Below are 15,735 nucleotides of genomic sequence, written 5' to 3'. Positions count from 1 at the left end.
GTAAGTCTTGCTAATCTTTTTAAGCTTCATGTTTGGTACTGAATAATGACAACAAGAGACCCGATATTGCTTCATTTAACATGAAAAATATGATTGCGTTGATGGGATTTTTGTTTAAAGTTACCATTGCATCTAAAAAGATGTGTAACTTTAAATAAAGGGTATTCCATATTTCACTTCGTTATAACTTGCTGTTTGAACAATATAAACTCAGTTTTTATTTTAACATCTCTATTATGTTTGTACTGATAATGCCCGCAATTTTAAAGTCTAGACCGTAAAAAATAGTTTGAAAACGGTAAGCTCGAAAAATGTTGTATTATTTATGTGATGACATTAACATCATAAGTAGATAATTGTAAGATTTTGATTCCTACATACACATGTAGGTATGGGATAAAAATGAATGTACTTAAGGAGTCAAAAGGGAAAAAACACCAGGAAGTCTGTAAAATAAATGATGGCTTTAAAAGCATAATTAAAACATAACTGATTTGGAACGCCAGAAAATAGAAGGGTATTGCAAACTTATCATTGTGCGAATTCGATGTAATCATCGATGATAAAGTGTGTAAATCGTAGTTGGGTCCACTATATTATTTTACCACAGACACGACTACGAAAAAAGAAATTAAAATAACAATCTAACATTCAGTTAAATAAAGAAGTAAAACATCGGGACAGGTAAAACAATTCTTAATAGATAATCATTCGAAAAAACGGTGTTCGAAGTAGCGGTTTTCAACTGTAACTTGATTTCTATGATGTAACCCTGTTTCTAAGAATTCGTTTGATATTTACTACCTGTAACATGTCATTTATGTTAAAAACGATTGTTTTATAGTTTCATATATTTAAATATGCAATATAAGACCTGTATTTTTCAGTGATATCATGGTATCTTGAAGCCGATACATACTTGAGAAATAGCAGTGGCTATAGTCGCTTCATATTTCGAAATACAAACAGGAATTCTCTGGAGCAGAATATAACGTTGTCCGGAGCTGGCACGCATGTTCATACATCGTACATCCTGGATGTTATCGTAAGATTATTCTAATTAACGTTGTGCTTTGTTGTTTTCGCAATTGCTATGCCATTCTATAATTACACTCGTGATTTTTAATTTTGATTGGTGTGTCATTCATTATTTCGCCATGATGACAACATTAGGTTCAGACAAATAATTAATTGTTGAAACGTGTCGACACATGTATGATAATACTCTTTTCATAAGATACACGTGGATCGTACTTGTATGGCTATTCGACACACTGAACATGTTTTGAAAACATTTACATACAAAAATGATGTCCACATAAAGGCAAAGCAATTAACTTAACGTCATGTATCTCTTCTTTTACCAATTCTCTTTTGAAAAAAAAAAACATTCCGTAATCACATTTCTTTGTATACAAGTTAAATTCACAAACATATTTCATCACAGGGAAATAACAACAACCCCGAACCGAAGGACGCTTGGACGAAAGTCATGATCGAAGGGACATACAAACTTCTGCCTCAAGTAGGGACAGACTTTAGTCTGCTCGACCCGATTTTGCGGAATGATACAAAAATTGTTGCCAAGGCAAGTCGTTTTTCCCCTATTTTTATGTTGTACAAATCATTGATAAATGTTTAAACTTGAAGGGCCGATTCAAAATAGTTTTGTTTTCCCCGACCAATGATGTCTTTTTTCTACCATCTCTCGTATTTTGTTAATTCTTTACTACGCTTCAAATCTAGGCGGTAAGTGTAACTAAACTACAAACACACACATTTAATAAAATCGCTAGTACTTATTTCGATTAGAGAAGTTAACGCAGTTGTATGCGCGAAAATGTGGAATTGTGTTTTTAGAATATTAAAGGCATGGTTGTCCATTTCGATTGTCTAATTATCATTTAAAGGTTCTAATTTGGGTAAGCTCGAGATTTTTTTCTTTTTTTCTTTCTTTAACATGCCGATTTCTAATACAAAATTAGCATATCGCCCCATTGGTGCAAAATGGTACCTGTGACATTTAAATTAAATGCCACATGGTACCTGTGCTTCATGAGGGCGAATGCAACTTATATCGACGCGTTCGCACGTACATCACTCTTGAACAAAAATGCTTAACGAATCTTTTTACAAAAAATAGCCTCGAAGCAAATACGTATTAACTTATTAAACGGCTCAAACTCATGATCTACCAAATTGTGTCGAATGAATGGATATCGAGAACACTTGTGCATTTATTGAAATGGATATACGTCTGTGAAAAAATCTGGGCCCGTATTCGCCAACCCATTCTTAGCCTTACAAAAATAGGCGTAGAACCATGCAGACTCTGTGCAGCGTTTGAAAATATACTGCATTTCCCTGGTGAGTCTGTCATTAAGAACATGTTGTTTATGGAGAATGATGTAGATATAGGTCGTTCTTGACAAGTTTGATTCAAAATTATAACACATCCTGCATATAACAAGTTCAATAATATTCTTTATCTTTTTACTTAAGTCTATGAAATGAGTCTTAAGTCTTAGAATTGGTTGACGAATAAGGACTCATAGCTATTGTTCATGCTCTCTAGGTGGAGTTCGACAAGAAATGTGAGACGCTTGACCAATGCAAATCCGATCTGGTACTCAGCGTCGAGATGGACCTCATTGGCGATGGACCCGACGTTAAAATTAACCGTTCCTCGGTCATTTTAGTAGGGGAAAGAGACACTTTGGCGGTAATTCTTGCATTTTTGTTGTTGTTGTATATTGTTGCACAGTTAGGAAGAAAAATATCCTAATACTGGCTAATGAAACTTACCATTCAAATAGCATTATGTACTAAACCACCCCTATCTTGTATTCGCCCATGCTTAATAAAATTATACCTTTATTATTGTCTAGGTAATTAGTTTGACAACAGAAAATGTAATTAGCTGCATGATTATTTGTACAGTTAACACTCTCACTCTAATGAGTCTGTACCTAGATCAATATATGCATAGTAGTGATATATACTTGTTAAAATCTAACACATCTCACGGCATGGACAAGTTTATTGTACGTTTGTATAACAATAAGCTTGCAATGCTCAAATTCGATAAATAAATATTCTGTTACGTTCTGTTAATATAGTTTTATATATCATTTGTTGCAATTTAATTCTGAAGCAGGACACGCAAGTTTGATGTAATAACTTATGGCATCAATGGGGGACATATGCCTATAGCATTTACCTGTTTTTATACTTACAATAATCATTTCCCATCGGTGTTTAAGTTGCTTTTATGACAGCAAGTAAGGAGTTCAGATTTTAAACTGATAACACTAGTGAAATGTTTGGCAGTTATCTTTGTTTCACTTAGTTGAAACATATGTTTATTACGACAGGTCACTATAGATGTCAAGAACGTTCAAGACATATCATACAATGCTAATTTTACGAGCACAGTTACAGCTAATAAGAGAGGTGCCACTAAGTAAGTATTGAAAATGATACAAAAGCATTGCTTAAAAACGCCTACACTGGATTTTTGCTGAGACATCCTTAAACGAAAAATACAACACAAGCGGAAAGTGTTGGCACAGGTTAATCTGGAACGACATTGCGCATGCATTAAGCTCATTTTTCACCGGGCGCGGCACATTTAAATTGTAAAACTGCATAAATGAAAACATCTTTAAAATGCTTGAAGTGATTAACTGGATATATTACACCAATTTTAAAATGTTGGAAGTTTGAAACAGTATATATGACACCAATTTTTACATGTTTGAAGTGTTAAATTGATATATGACGGAAACTTTTACATTATCGAAGTCTTATGCTCTATATATGACACAAACCTTTACAATGATAACATTTCACCAACCTATACATATTTGAAATGTTAAACTTGATATATTACCCCAATTGTTGAATGTTGGAAATTTTAAACTGTATATATGACGCACACTTTTGCATATTTGAAGTGTTAAACTGGATATAGGACTCAAACTTTTACATGTTTGAAGTCTTATACTGTATATATAATACACAAACTTGTACATGTTTAAAGTCTTAAATTGGAAATATATTTAACCAACGTTTACATGTTTGAAGTGTAAAGCTGCATATATTACACCTACTTAAACTTGTTTTCTTGCAAGTACCTATCAAGGGTCGGTATCGGCCGTCTGCGACTATCCACTTCTGGACTTTGCTCGCACATATTTTAAATGCACCGCCAACAATAAACTCGACCGAAACGAGAACTTCAAGGTTTTCACGAGTTTCGACATCTCCAAAGGGAAGCTCATTCCGGAGAATGACATGAACAAAATGCTCACTTCACTGACAGTATATTTTTTATCTTACATTTTCATTTTATTATCTCTATGGTAATTTGGTCTATATAAATAATTATCAATAATTCAGAGGAATCATTAAGGTAACTATACACTTATATACACTACAAAGAACGCGTATGTTTTGACGCCTTTTTTAATGATCCATTTGGTTTACATTTAAAATATGTTTGTGAATTAAATATCATTTTTCTGCATTTCATCGGTGTATGAACTGTCAGGAAACTGGCATTAAATCTCATCAGCTTTGAACGGCACACACTTAACGTTCGTGCAAAACAATGGCATAATTTCATTGTTGATGAAGGAAAAGGACCTTGTGAAAAGTCACCAAATACAATGACATCATTTGCCCACTTTTAAAAATGAAAAAAGTAGTCTTGTCATATATACTTGATGATTTAAATTGCATACCTTGTGGATAAATCGATGAAAGAAATGGCACGTCATCAGATTAAGAATGCAGCGTTTATGTTAGAATGCATCACGTTGAAATTATATTGTAATTACGTTTTTTCTTTAATCAATTATCTTACGCTTTGTTATAAATGACTTAACATTCAAACCGTGTCGAATATAATCTGAAGCTTATTGCGATCATATTTATTATCATGATATTACTGATTCCTTATCACATACGCACACAATTTGAAAAAAAAATGGGTCGTGCTCTTAGAAAAGGGGGTTTAATGCAAAGCGTAAAGTGTCGTCATAGATTAGCATGTGCAGTCCGCACAGGCTACTCAGAGATGAGACTCTCCGCTTTCATGGTCTAAAGAAAGTCTTTTCTTATCAAAATCCAATTTAGGAGCAAAGTGTCGTCCTGTGCGGACTTAAAAGGCTAATCTGGGGCGACACTTAAAACACATGCAAAACCACATTTTTTCACAGAGCGCTGCCCATATACAAGATGTACCTAGCAAATACTGAGTTTGCATTGTCATTATATGCACTGAAAGGCATTTGACACATACACGTAAAGTAGTTCCAAAATAATTTGGCGCCAAGAACCTCAACCTTATATGACTTTAGGAAGAGTATCATTAAGAACATATTCAAACTGTATGGGTATTTAAGTAAAATTAATATGTAAACGTCTCTGTTTCAGGTGGATGTAGTAGCGGCTCAGGAAAATTTAGACGTTAACACGAATAACAACAAATTGAACATAACAATTGAAATCAGATTGAAATACGATATTTGCATTCAAGCAGAGTGAGTAACCAAATCTTTTTATTTGAGCATATATATATATATATATATATATATATATATATATATATATATATATATATATATATATATATATATATATATATATATATATATAATTATGGTGCATAAAAGAAAGAGGACAATTAATTTTTGTATGGTGTGCATTTAAGCTAAGGGATTATAGTTACTCGATTGTTTCGAACAAATGGAACATTTCTAAAGTTTTATTCTATTTATATGGTATTGATGTCGAAGGCAAGTTCGTAAAAATACTTTTTTTCAAGGGTATTTACATTTTATTTCAAAAATAGCAGCAACACAAGTTTCAATTAAGTGATAGATGTACCTTAAATGCAATAAGATTAAATGAGACCTTTTTATTCAGTCAGCAACTGTCAGATCAGGAGCGATACAAAGCCGTCGAGAATAGTGACGTCAGAAAGACGATCACCCATCAGTATTACATCACGAATTACGGTCCAAGCTACCTTCCAAAGACCTACGTCAACATCACTGTGCCCGTTAAAAAGGGCAACAACGAGATAGCGAAGATAACCGTAAGTTTGCTAAATGATCTGACTGTGAGAATACTGTACATTTCAGTAAATCACGTGACAGTTCAGTAAGACATGTCAATTTTGAAACGTATATCGAAAGCAACACTTTTGATACGAAATTAAACCGTTGGTTTCAGTGGTGAATAGATTGATGCAAAGAAATCAGCATGTTTAGAAAATTAGAAAAAAAATGCAACAGGTTGTGTTTTGTATCACTATCATGTGACAAGCAGTGCTAAAACCGTTTTGACTTCACGTGGTGTAATCCACAATCATGTGGTAAAATCCAATGGTCTGCTGTTTTTAATGTTTTTTGTATGTTTATCAAATGTTTTATACGCCGCCGATTTGTAAAAAAATATACAAATAATTTAGGAACAACGGGAGCAAGAGCTTCAATTTTACATTGAGAATATATTTATAGATCAAGCCCTTGCGCATATTCACAAACCTTACAAAACAATCAAAAGAGCCGATATTAAGAGAAACTTTGTACACGATACAGGCTACTACAGATCTAGCTTAGTCTAGCCAGTATTTTTCCAAAACATGGCCGATTTAAATGCAGTTTTTGTTGGAATGTCCAAGAATACACATTTTGCTATAGATTGACATATAAAACATGTGTGTTTTTTAATCTTTTCTTTTAAAATATGTAGATGTATGCATTAAAAGGGCCGATACTACTGATATACATGCTAGATATTATTATGTAACAATACACGGCACGTGACTTGTTTTCTATAGACAAAGAAGGAAATTAAGCGTGGGTTATCATTGCCTCTTGCTAGTAGATGTATTCATTAAAAGGGCCGATACTACTGATATACATGCTAGATATTAGTATGTAACAATACACGTTTTGACAGTATGGCAATACTATGAAACAGTTCAACAATGAGATACCTTTGTTAACCTTAAACATTTGTTTAACAATATTCGGCTTCTTCATTTTAATTGCACACAAAACAAATAAAAATACCCCATAAACATGCTTGTTTTAGAAAATGTCACCGACATGTAACGTTCAAGGAAATGAAGCACTCATTGGTACAACTCTGGCTCCAACAACGTCGATTACAACTCCATTCGCAAATACGCCCGGCAACCCAGATCCCAGTAAACAATTTCAAACTTATTTATTTAATTTTATAACCACATCCTTGCTAAAGTCTTATACATTTTAAACACAATTAATGTTCTATGTGCAAACATTACAAACTTATTGTAAATTACTTCGTCGTCGCCGAGTATCAGCACATATTTGCAGACATTTTCTTAATTTAACACATAATACCTTTAATTGATGTAGTACATTTTTATTCGTTGCTGATATACCGTTTGTTCTATTTAGTCCTAAGGTATTTTAAACTGGTCTCAAAGAACATTTATTTACTTATAATACAAAAAAAATGAATATAATTTTGCGTATTTTTATGAACAGATACTTGGAATCAAAGAATTATAAAAATATTTAAAGTAAGTTGTATTAAAGAACCTTTTTCGCAAGAGCTTTACAATTGATTTTGCAGACAGGAGAAGACGAACAGTGGATGAACCCGTAGCAATGTCATCGACTGGTCAGAAACAATCTATGAAGAATATTGTACGGATTTTCAAATATTATATATTTTGTATCAGAAATTTCGTAATGACATTGTTATTTATCATTGTTCTACATGTCATCTTAAGTTGTCTTCATTTGGTTCATAAGCGGTAATCGTAATACGGTGATCGAATAAAACGATTGTAAAATTTCTGGTTCGAACATATTCTAATAATTGAATAATGCATTATTATCTTCCAATAGTTTATATGTACAAACATATTGGAATTCATTAAAACTTTCCAATAAATGTAACATTCATATATATTTTGTATAAACTTTTGCATCTTTTACACAAACAGCATATATAAAATACTGTTTATGCTTTATTACTTTTTCGTTTAAAGACATGTTTAGAGTACGAATGTTTGGTATAAAATTTGCATCTTTTACACAAACAGCATATATTAAATACTGTTGTTTTTACTTTTCGTCGTTTAAAGACATGTTTAGCGTACGAATAATTGGTATAAACGTTTGCATCTTTTACACACGCAGCATATAGTGAATACTGTTTATGCGTTATTACGTTTTGTTTTAAGACGTGTTTGGAGTACGAATGCATCATTTTGGAGTGTCTGGTGATGAATTTGGATAAAAACGGTCAGACGATTGTCAATGTTACGATTGAAGTATTCGAAAAAGCGCTGGCAGCGGAAAAGGTAACCTCATTCGAAACAAATAACATGATTCAAGACAGATACGCTAAGGATAAACTCTAAAGCATTTGTTTAACGCAATAATTATTATATTTGTGTTTATGATATCGATTTTAAGAATAAATTAAAACAGAACTTACGTTTTGATGCCTATTCAAAATGATATATGTAGCAATTAATCAGATATAACAACATTTAAAACTGAAATACAACGTATGTTTGAAATTACCTAATATTTGCTAAGTTTTTGCTATCCGTACTGCAAAAATGTATTTTCCAAAACACCGTTACAAATACAAGACGACAGGATATACGCAGTAACATTCCCCAAAATTGTATATTGAACACGTTTTCTTGTTATGTATAATTAGAATTATAAGTATAATTATGTCATGCATTTGATGTACTCTATGATTTTCAAAAACACCACTACGAAGACACGATGACATGTTAAAAGTGAATCTGCTATGATCAGCTCTTTATCAGTATTAAGAAATATTGAACAGTTTAATTGTCAAAGGTTCTCGTTATTGATAATTATGGAATTTATGTGAAGTGCACTTTATAGACTAACACTTTATGCATATGATGTCCTTTATAAACGGTTATATCCTGCTAATTTTCAACCGTTCATGCTATTGATGAGTATGTTATTTATTTGATGTACTCTTCATCTAACCCATTGCAAACGTTACGTCCATTTTTAAATTGTCATGTCTACAGGTGGGCGCGTGGTCAAGTCACTGAAACACTATCAATATGTCATATAACAACAATTTTCATCTCTTTGACAAAATGTATTTTGATATAATATACATAAATTCATATATATTATATCCGATTGTTTGTCAAAGTGATGAAAAATGTTGTTTGATGACATATTGATAGTGTATCAGTGAATTGGCCATGCACTTTTTTCCCGTATACAGGATTTCAGCGAGATTTGGTACACAACAAATGCGACTGTTACAGACCCGGAAGTGTGGTATGGTGGAAAGGTCGTACCAATGGAAAACACCGTATACGCTACGGTAAAACACTAGCAAAGCGAATTTGTACAAAGATTTTTAACTTATTCCAACCATAACGCTTCAGACACATAAGAATACTTTTATTGCGTGTACATGGATTGCTAATAAAATGTTTATAAAATCAATTATGTACTATGCCCTGGAATATGAGAATGTGTCTGCATGTCATTGTTTTATTATTGTTATTCAGAAATGGACCACCTTTGTCATTGATGCCGAGTCGGTTAAGAACGAAGTAAACATATGGATCATCATTGGTGCAGTATTAGGAGCTGTTGTGCTTTTAATCATCGTTGGAATAATACTATGGAGGGTTTGTATTACAAATCATTTTATCTATGGGCGTATCATCATTTGAGAATACTGGATAATGGAATATTGAAAGGTTTATGTAACAACTCATTTTATCTAGGGACGTATCATCGTTAAAATAATACTATGGAAGGTTTGTATTGCAAATCATTTTATCTAGGGACATATTATCATTAAAATATTATTAAGGAAGGTTTGTATTACAAATCATTTTATCTAGGGACGTATCATCATTGGAATAATAATATTGAAGGTTTGTATTACAAATCGTTTTATCTAGGGACGTATCATCATTGGAATAATACTATGAAAGTTTTTATTACAAATTATTCTATCATTAGACGTATCATCATTGGAATAATACTATGGAATGTGTGTATAACAAATCATTTAATCTAGGGACGAATCGTCGTTGGATTAATACTATGGACGGTTTGTATCACAATATTTTATCTATAAATGTCAACGGATACCAGGATTAGTACCCGTATATCCTTATGTGGTATGCGGATTGTACACGGATAACTGTATAGATAGGTAATATTGGCCAACATACATGTATTCATATACTCAACACATCGTTCGTGTAAAGTGTATTTGATTAAAATGTATTGTTTTAGATAAAAAAGAAATAGTTTCATCATTTCAACTAATAATCATATTTACTTACAAGAAACCCGTAAAAGGACGGAATTCAGTCTCTCGTGTACATAGTTGTATAGTATGCTGAGATCGTAAATTACATTTGTTACCCTAAGATTAGATTAAATACATACAAGATTAACAGTAATTTAAGTACTAGTTATATTTTGATGGTTAGACAATACAATATTTGCGAAGATCTCATCAAAATGAATTTGCATTCCATAATCATTTTCTATAAAGGCTTTTCCGAATGTTATAAAAAATCGACACATACGAATCAGTAACCGTTTAAGGTGATTTGACATCTAACATATTTTACGGTACATGTGTTTAACGCTTTTAAAAATTCTGTTCATAATACTTATAGTGTGGATTCTTCAAGAGAAGCCAAAAGCACGACCAAGTCAAGAAATGGAAGCAAGATAGCCTCTACAATCGCAAGAGCATTCGTATGTCCCAGGCGAATAAGCAGAGCTACTCTCCTATAGAGGAAACAGCTGCCAATAATGGATCTGAGAAGAAAACAGAATAATGAATTAGAGTTATTTTATAGAGGAAACAACTGCTAATGAATCAGAAAAGCAAACAGAATAATGTCGCAGAGTTATGTTTGTTGCTTGTCTCAGTTAAGTGTCATTTTAGTAAAAGACATTAAGCAAAAAGAGGGTTTGACATTTATTAACGAAAGCATTTTTACAATCCTTAAGGGAAAACAACTGAAAATGAGTCAGAGAATAAAACAGAACAATGCTGTAGATCTATTTTTGGAGCATAATTAGTTTTGTGTCGTTGGCTTTATGGACATTTTGGTATGATAGAGCATTTTATAGTTTTGTGTCATATACATTTTGGTATAAGAATGTTTGCTATTTAGTAACGAATGTGCGTTGAATTTAAATAAGTCTTCCATGATTAAATCTGAGTAAGTTAATGCAATTGTATGAAGTTATTCTTTTTACATCTTCTGACACTGCTTTTGTATATTTACAGGTAACATAATTGTATGCACATTCTTGTTATTATGATATTTAGGACTTGTAGCACGCCTATTGTTTTAGATAATCTTACTCAATTTTCTTTTGTAATTATCTTTCTTATTTTATTGGGTTGTTTAATATTGCTTTTTATACGGACTGTTTTATACAACAGTGTTTGCTATTTGCAATATATAATTGTAAATATTTTGTTATAAGTCATTTTTATTCTCTTGTCTTCATCTTGTGGGTGCAAAACATAAAATGTGACCACGAGTTCCTTAAACATATTTGGAATTGCTTTTGGTATATTTTTTATTAAGTTTACGTGCTTTCGAGCTAAATAAGACATTCAACTATAAAAAATGTACCGTAAACAAGCGGCGGGTTGTCATTTGGTTAAAAACACAATTCGGTCGAGGCGTTTAATGCATTATTTTTGCAAGACTTAACTGTGCTAGGACGCGACAAAAAATAAACTTCGTTAATTTCGTTGCCGAATGGTTGTACAAAATTTGCACGAAGCTAAAAAATTGCATCATTAAGCAAAGTTGCTTTTCTTAAAAGAGAACGCGCATTATCTTATTTTTTTACATTTCAAGACAAATATGTATTCGCACTTACAGTAAACTTCTGTTACGACGCTTGTATGAAAACTTTCGTTTGAGGGCAGATTCTCTCAAACGAAAATGCAGGTCATGGCGGCGGAAAGTGTGGTCCCTGAATACCCTGCTCGGACTGCACAGGGTAATCTGGTTCGACACTTTATGTAAATGCATATAGCCCGGTATTCCCAGAGTGCGGCAGTCATATATGTGTTGGGTATAAGTATGCTTTACTTATCTTGTACACAGAGAGACAAATATAATTGGGGAAATGGGTGTTAATACCATTAATAATTGATTATTAATAGCATGTGTTTTGCTCCAAATTGCTTGCTATCATAGTCTTCAATCAGAGCAGTGTACGCAATTATATTTTGAAATGTCCATGTTTATGCACATTCCGTACGGTAATTTGGAAACCCTTTGAATGTGACTGATATTTGTGTATATAATGGACGTTCGGTTGGGTCAAAAAATGTGTATGAGCCAGTTGCCGGTTGAGTGTATAAAATGAATCGTGTAATTTGTAACCACGAACATAAGTATATAGTTGTACAAATTTGACTGTGAAGCAAGCTGTATAATTAGCTGTGTTTTGAACATATTTTTTTTCCGTTCAATTTTATTTTATATTCCTCGTCAATAGGTGTGTGTGGTCGAAGGCATCCCACTCTACAACGCACATAGTTTAAAAGCACTATAAGCAATTATAACACATTATATACAATCACATCAAAGCATTTACATTACAATATGAACATAATTTTAAAATGGTTGAAATTTGGGTTCAGTGTTGGTCACTCCTCGAATGAGCTGTGCATGTTACATTAGATCGATAAGACAAAATTGTAATTGAAGTTCGTATATGTCGACTAAAACGTGTACGTCTCCAAACACTTGGTATACATGGTTATACGAATAAGGTGAACACTTTTAAATCGACAGTTACAGTTGATTTGGTGAAATAATGTACATTGAACATAACAACGGTTTTCGTGTCTATAAATGAAACCGTCTTTTCATTGAGCAAAAACGTTCAGTGAGACTAGTATTATGTGTTTTTTGTTGTCAAGGTATTGTTTTGTAAATACACTGTTTGTTAGCCTAATTTTTAGCATGGTTATTGATCTGCAATGTTAATGTTTGTGCAATTCGTCACATGTTATATTTATATCCTTTCCAGTTTATCAGCATTTCAGTATATGAATGCCCAAATACTGAAGCATTCTAATTGAACAAAACTTTACGAACAAGAAGCAAATAACATAAAATAAATTTAAGCTGACTGTAATTAAAAATGTATTATGTGATATGTTTTTTTTTCTATGTATTATTATGTAAAGACACTGTTTGTTAACCTTATTTTTAGCATGGTTATTGTTCTTTCTGTTACTGATTGTGCAATTTGTAATAAGCCATTAATCATTTTCAGTTTATCAGCTTTTTAGCATTTGTATGCCCGCAATAATGAAGATAATGATAACAAATTTGCATGTATTGTGTATAAGATTATTTTCAAGTCATTTTTAGGCTAATACAAAGTCATAGATTTTGACAAATCCTAATTTAAATATGGACAGAACATAACGAACAAGTAACAAATAACATAAAATCAATATAACCTGCCTGCTATTTAATCATTATTATGTGTTATGTGTTAAGTATTATTATGTAGAGGCACTGTTTGTTAACTTAATTTTTGCATATCTAGTGTTATGCTCTTGTACTGTTTGTGCAATTAGCCACATGTCATATTTATATCATTTTCAGTGTATCGGCTTTTCAATATATAATAATGAAGGAATACTTATAATAAAAAATACTAGACTCATATTTTGTATAGGATTATTTTGAAATCAGTTAAGACAAATACAAACAGTCATAGATTAAGGCAAATCTTAATTCAGGAACAAAAATTGCGAATAAAAAAACGAATATAATAAAATGTTTTTAAGCGGCCTGAAATTTAAGCAATATTTGTTCTGCTAGCTTGCTGTTTTACTATGTAAATACATATATGCATTCTTTCACAAAATTAATATAATGAATGCGAGTATATATTACACGAAGAAGACATGAACTGATGCTCGATTTAAGTTTTTGCACAGATATATGAAACACTCAGCATCCACCCATTCTACAGCATTAAAGTGAACTTATGGGCATTTTTCACTGTTGAATTGAGCTGAAAATAATTCACAGGTCTAAAGAGTTAGTTAAAATGTGGTAACTGACCAATTATCTGCAATTCATCTTGATAACAGTTGTTGATAAAAATATATATTATATTCAATATTTTTTATGACTGTTCCAGTCCTCTAAGCCGAGCGGTATTGTCTTTTTATTAGGATCGGAGTTAGTGTTCGTGTGTCGTATGAATAGATATTGTTGTAGGAAAACGAATTATTATTGTCGTCCATTGTCAAACGAAAAGTACGGTTTATATTCAAATGCATTATTGTTCTCTTTCCAGGATATTGTTTAAGTATGTTGATGCTGCATTAACAAATATAAGTGCATATGAAGTGAAAACACCAAAAAATAAACAACGGTTGCGATAGACACATTTAAACATAGCATATACTGTTAGATGCGTCTAATGTTACTTTAAAAAGAAATGTATTCAACATTAAAAAGAAATGTATAACTTCCAAACCCTTTTGACCCCATAAACGAGTTGTGTTTGTTGCCCTTCCATGTCGGAACACCAGGGATGGCCGACGGTGACCCGGTCAGAACACCAGGGAAGGCCGACGGTGACCCGGTCAGAAGTGCGTGCCCTGGCGGCGTTCCATGTCGTAACACCAGGGAGGGCCGACGGTGACCCGGTCAGAACTGCGTGCGCTTGCGGCGTTCAATGCAACGTTGTAGGACAAGAAGAACTTGCATCTAATTATTTGCCACCGCCCACTCCAAGTTTTGAATGAGCGGAACAAATGATCTCTTTTAATAATTGTTTTTTTCTCCGTTTGGTAGAGTATTGAGCTTTTTTTTACAGAAACAGATTACTGGCGGACAAATGTTCAAGTATCATAGGTTAATATGTATAAACAACGTGGACATACGTTCGCTTGATGTAGTTTTGCTAGTATATACATGCATTTGATTTTCTGAATAGTTTCAATTAAACACTAGAAACAAATCAACAGCACATGCGAGCACACATTAATACACGCTCACACATTAAACCTATGACTAAAGGATATTAATGTACATATTTGTATATTTTGTTCTCTTTTAAAACAGAGGTTTCCATATAAATTGCTCTTATAAAACGCTATTATTGTTTGAAGTTGACTACAATAAGTGTTCTTCCAGAAAATATCCCAAAATATAAATATATCACAAAACGACAAATAAGCAACATAAACCGTATATCTTAACAGACAACCATATAGGATTGTATGTTTCTACCTAAATTAAACTTCATTCTACAATGCAAAAATGTTTTAGTTTTGGTTGTATTTCTCACGAGAGATCACAAATATGATATAGTATAACGATGAAAGCAAGACAAGACAGAAAAACATCGTCAGAGTGTGCGTTTGTCAACAGCGGTAACTCAGTCTTACTGTCGTGTTCCGGAAACGACGATGAATACCCGAAGGAAACATAATGGTTTCAGTATGTCTATATTAATTGTATAGTTGAATATTCTATTGTATTGTTTTATTGGATGCTGTCGACGTTTTCAACAGGATTTCAGTTATAATCAGACGGTCAATATAATGAAGCCCTACACATAATAGAGACATTCTGAAACAATTATGTTTCCTTCGGGTATTCATCGATATCGGTTT

At 32.5% G+C, this 15,735-nt stretch overlaps 1 protein-coding gene across 17 annotated transcripts in view; it reads left to right on the top strand.

Moving 5' to 3' along the window:
• Positions 1-13,766, top strand: part of LOC127863837 (integrin alpha-V-like) — a 212,646-nt gene extending 198,880 nt beyond the window's left edge. For 5 of the 17 annotated variants that reach the window (XM_052403508.1, XM_052403507.1, XM_052403509.1 and 2 more), the window contains 13 exons: positions 888-1,045; positions 1,448-1,588; positions 2,576-2,722; positions 3,375-3,463; positions 4,134-4,323; positions 5,440-5,546; positions 5,932-6,103; positions 7,108-7,222; positions 7,636-7,709; positions 8,252-8,371; positions 9,298-9,399; positions 9,590-9,712; positions 10,724-11,540. In XM_052403508.1, the coding sequence (XP_052259468.1) occupies positions 888-1,045; positions 1,448-1,588; positions 2,576-2,722; positions 3,375-3,463; positions 4,134-4,323; positions 5,440-5,546; positions 5,932-6,103; positions 7,108-7,222; positions 7,636-7,709; positions 8,252-8,371; positions 9,298-9,399; positions 9,590-9,712; positions 10,724-10,888 (1,703 nt within the window). In that variant the 3' untranslated portion in view covers positions 10,889-11,540. Of the gene's footprint in view, positions 1-887; positions 1,046-1,447; positions 1,589-2,575; positions 2,723-3,374; positions 3,464-4,133; positions 4,324-5,439; positions 5,547-5,931; positions 6,104-7,107; positions 7,223-7,635; positions 7,710-8,251; positions 8,372-9,297; positions 9,400-9,589; positions 9,713-10,723; positions 11,541-12,025 lie in introns of those variants that run through there. The other 12 variants (XM_052403495.1, XM_052403500.1, XM_052403497.1 and 9 more) reach the window with 12 other exon arrangements.
• The last annotated feature ends 1,969 nt before the right edge of the window (positions 13,767-15,735 follow it).

The sequence above is a fragment of the Dreissena polymorpha genome, unplaced genomic scaffold (genome assembly GCF_020536995.1).
Source record: "Dreissena polymorpha isolate Duluth1 unplaced genomic scaffold, UMN_Dpol_1.0 chrUn046, whole genome shotgun sequence".
Classification (NCBI taxonomy): domain Eukaryota; kingdom Metazoa; phylum Mollusca; class Bivalvia; order Myida; family Dreissenidae; genus Dreissena; species Dreissena polymorpha.
The sequence above is the reverse complement of the archived record's forward strand: the minus strand, read 5'-3'. Positions and strand labels throughout refer to the sequence as shown.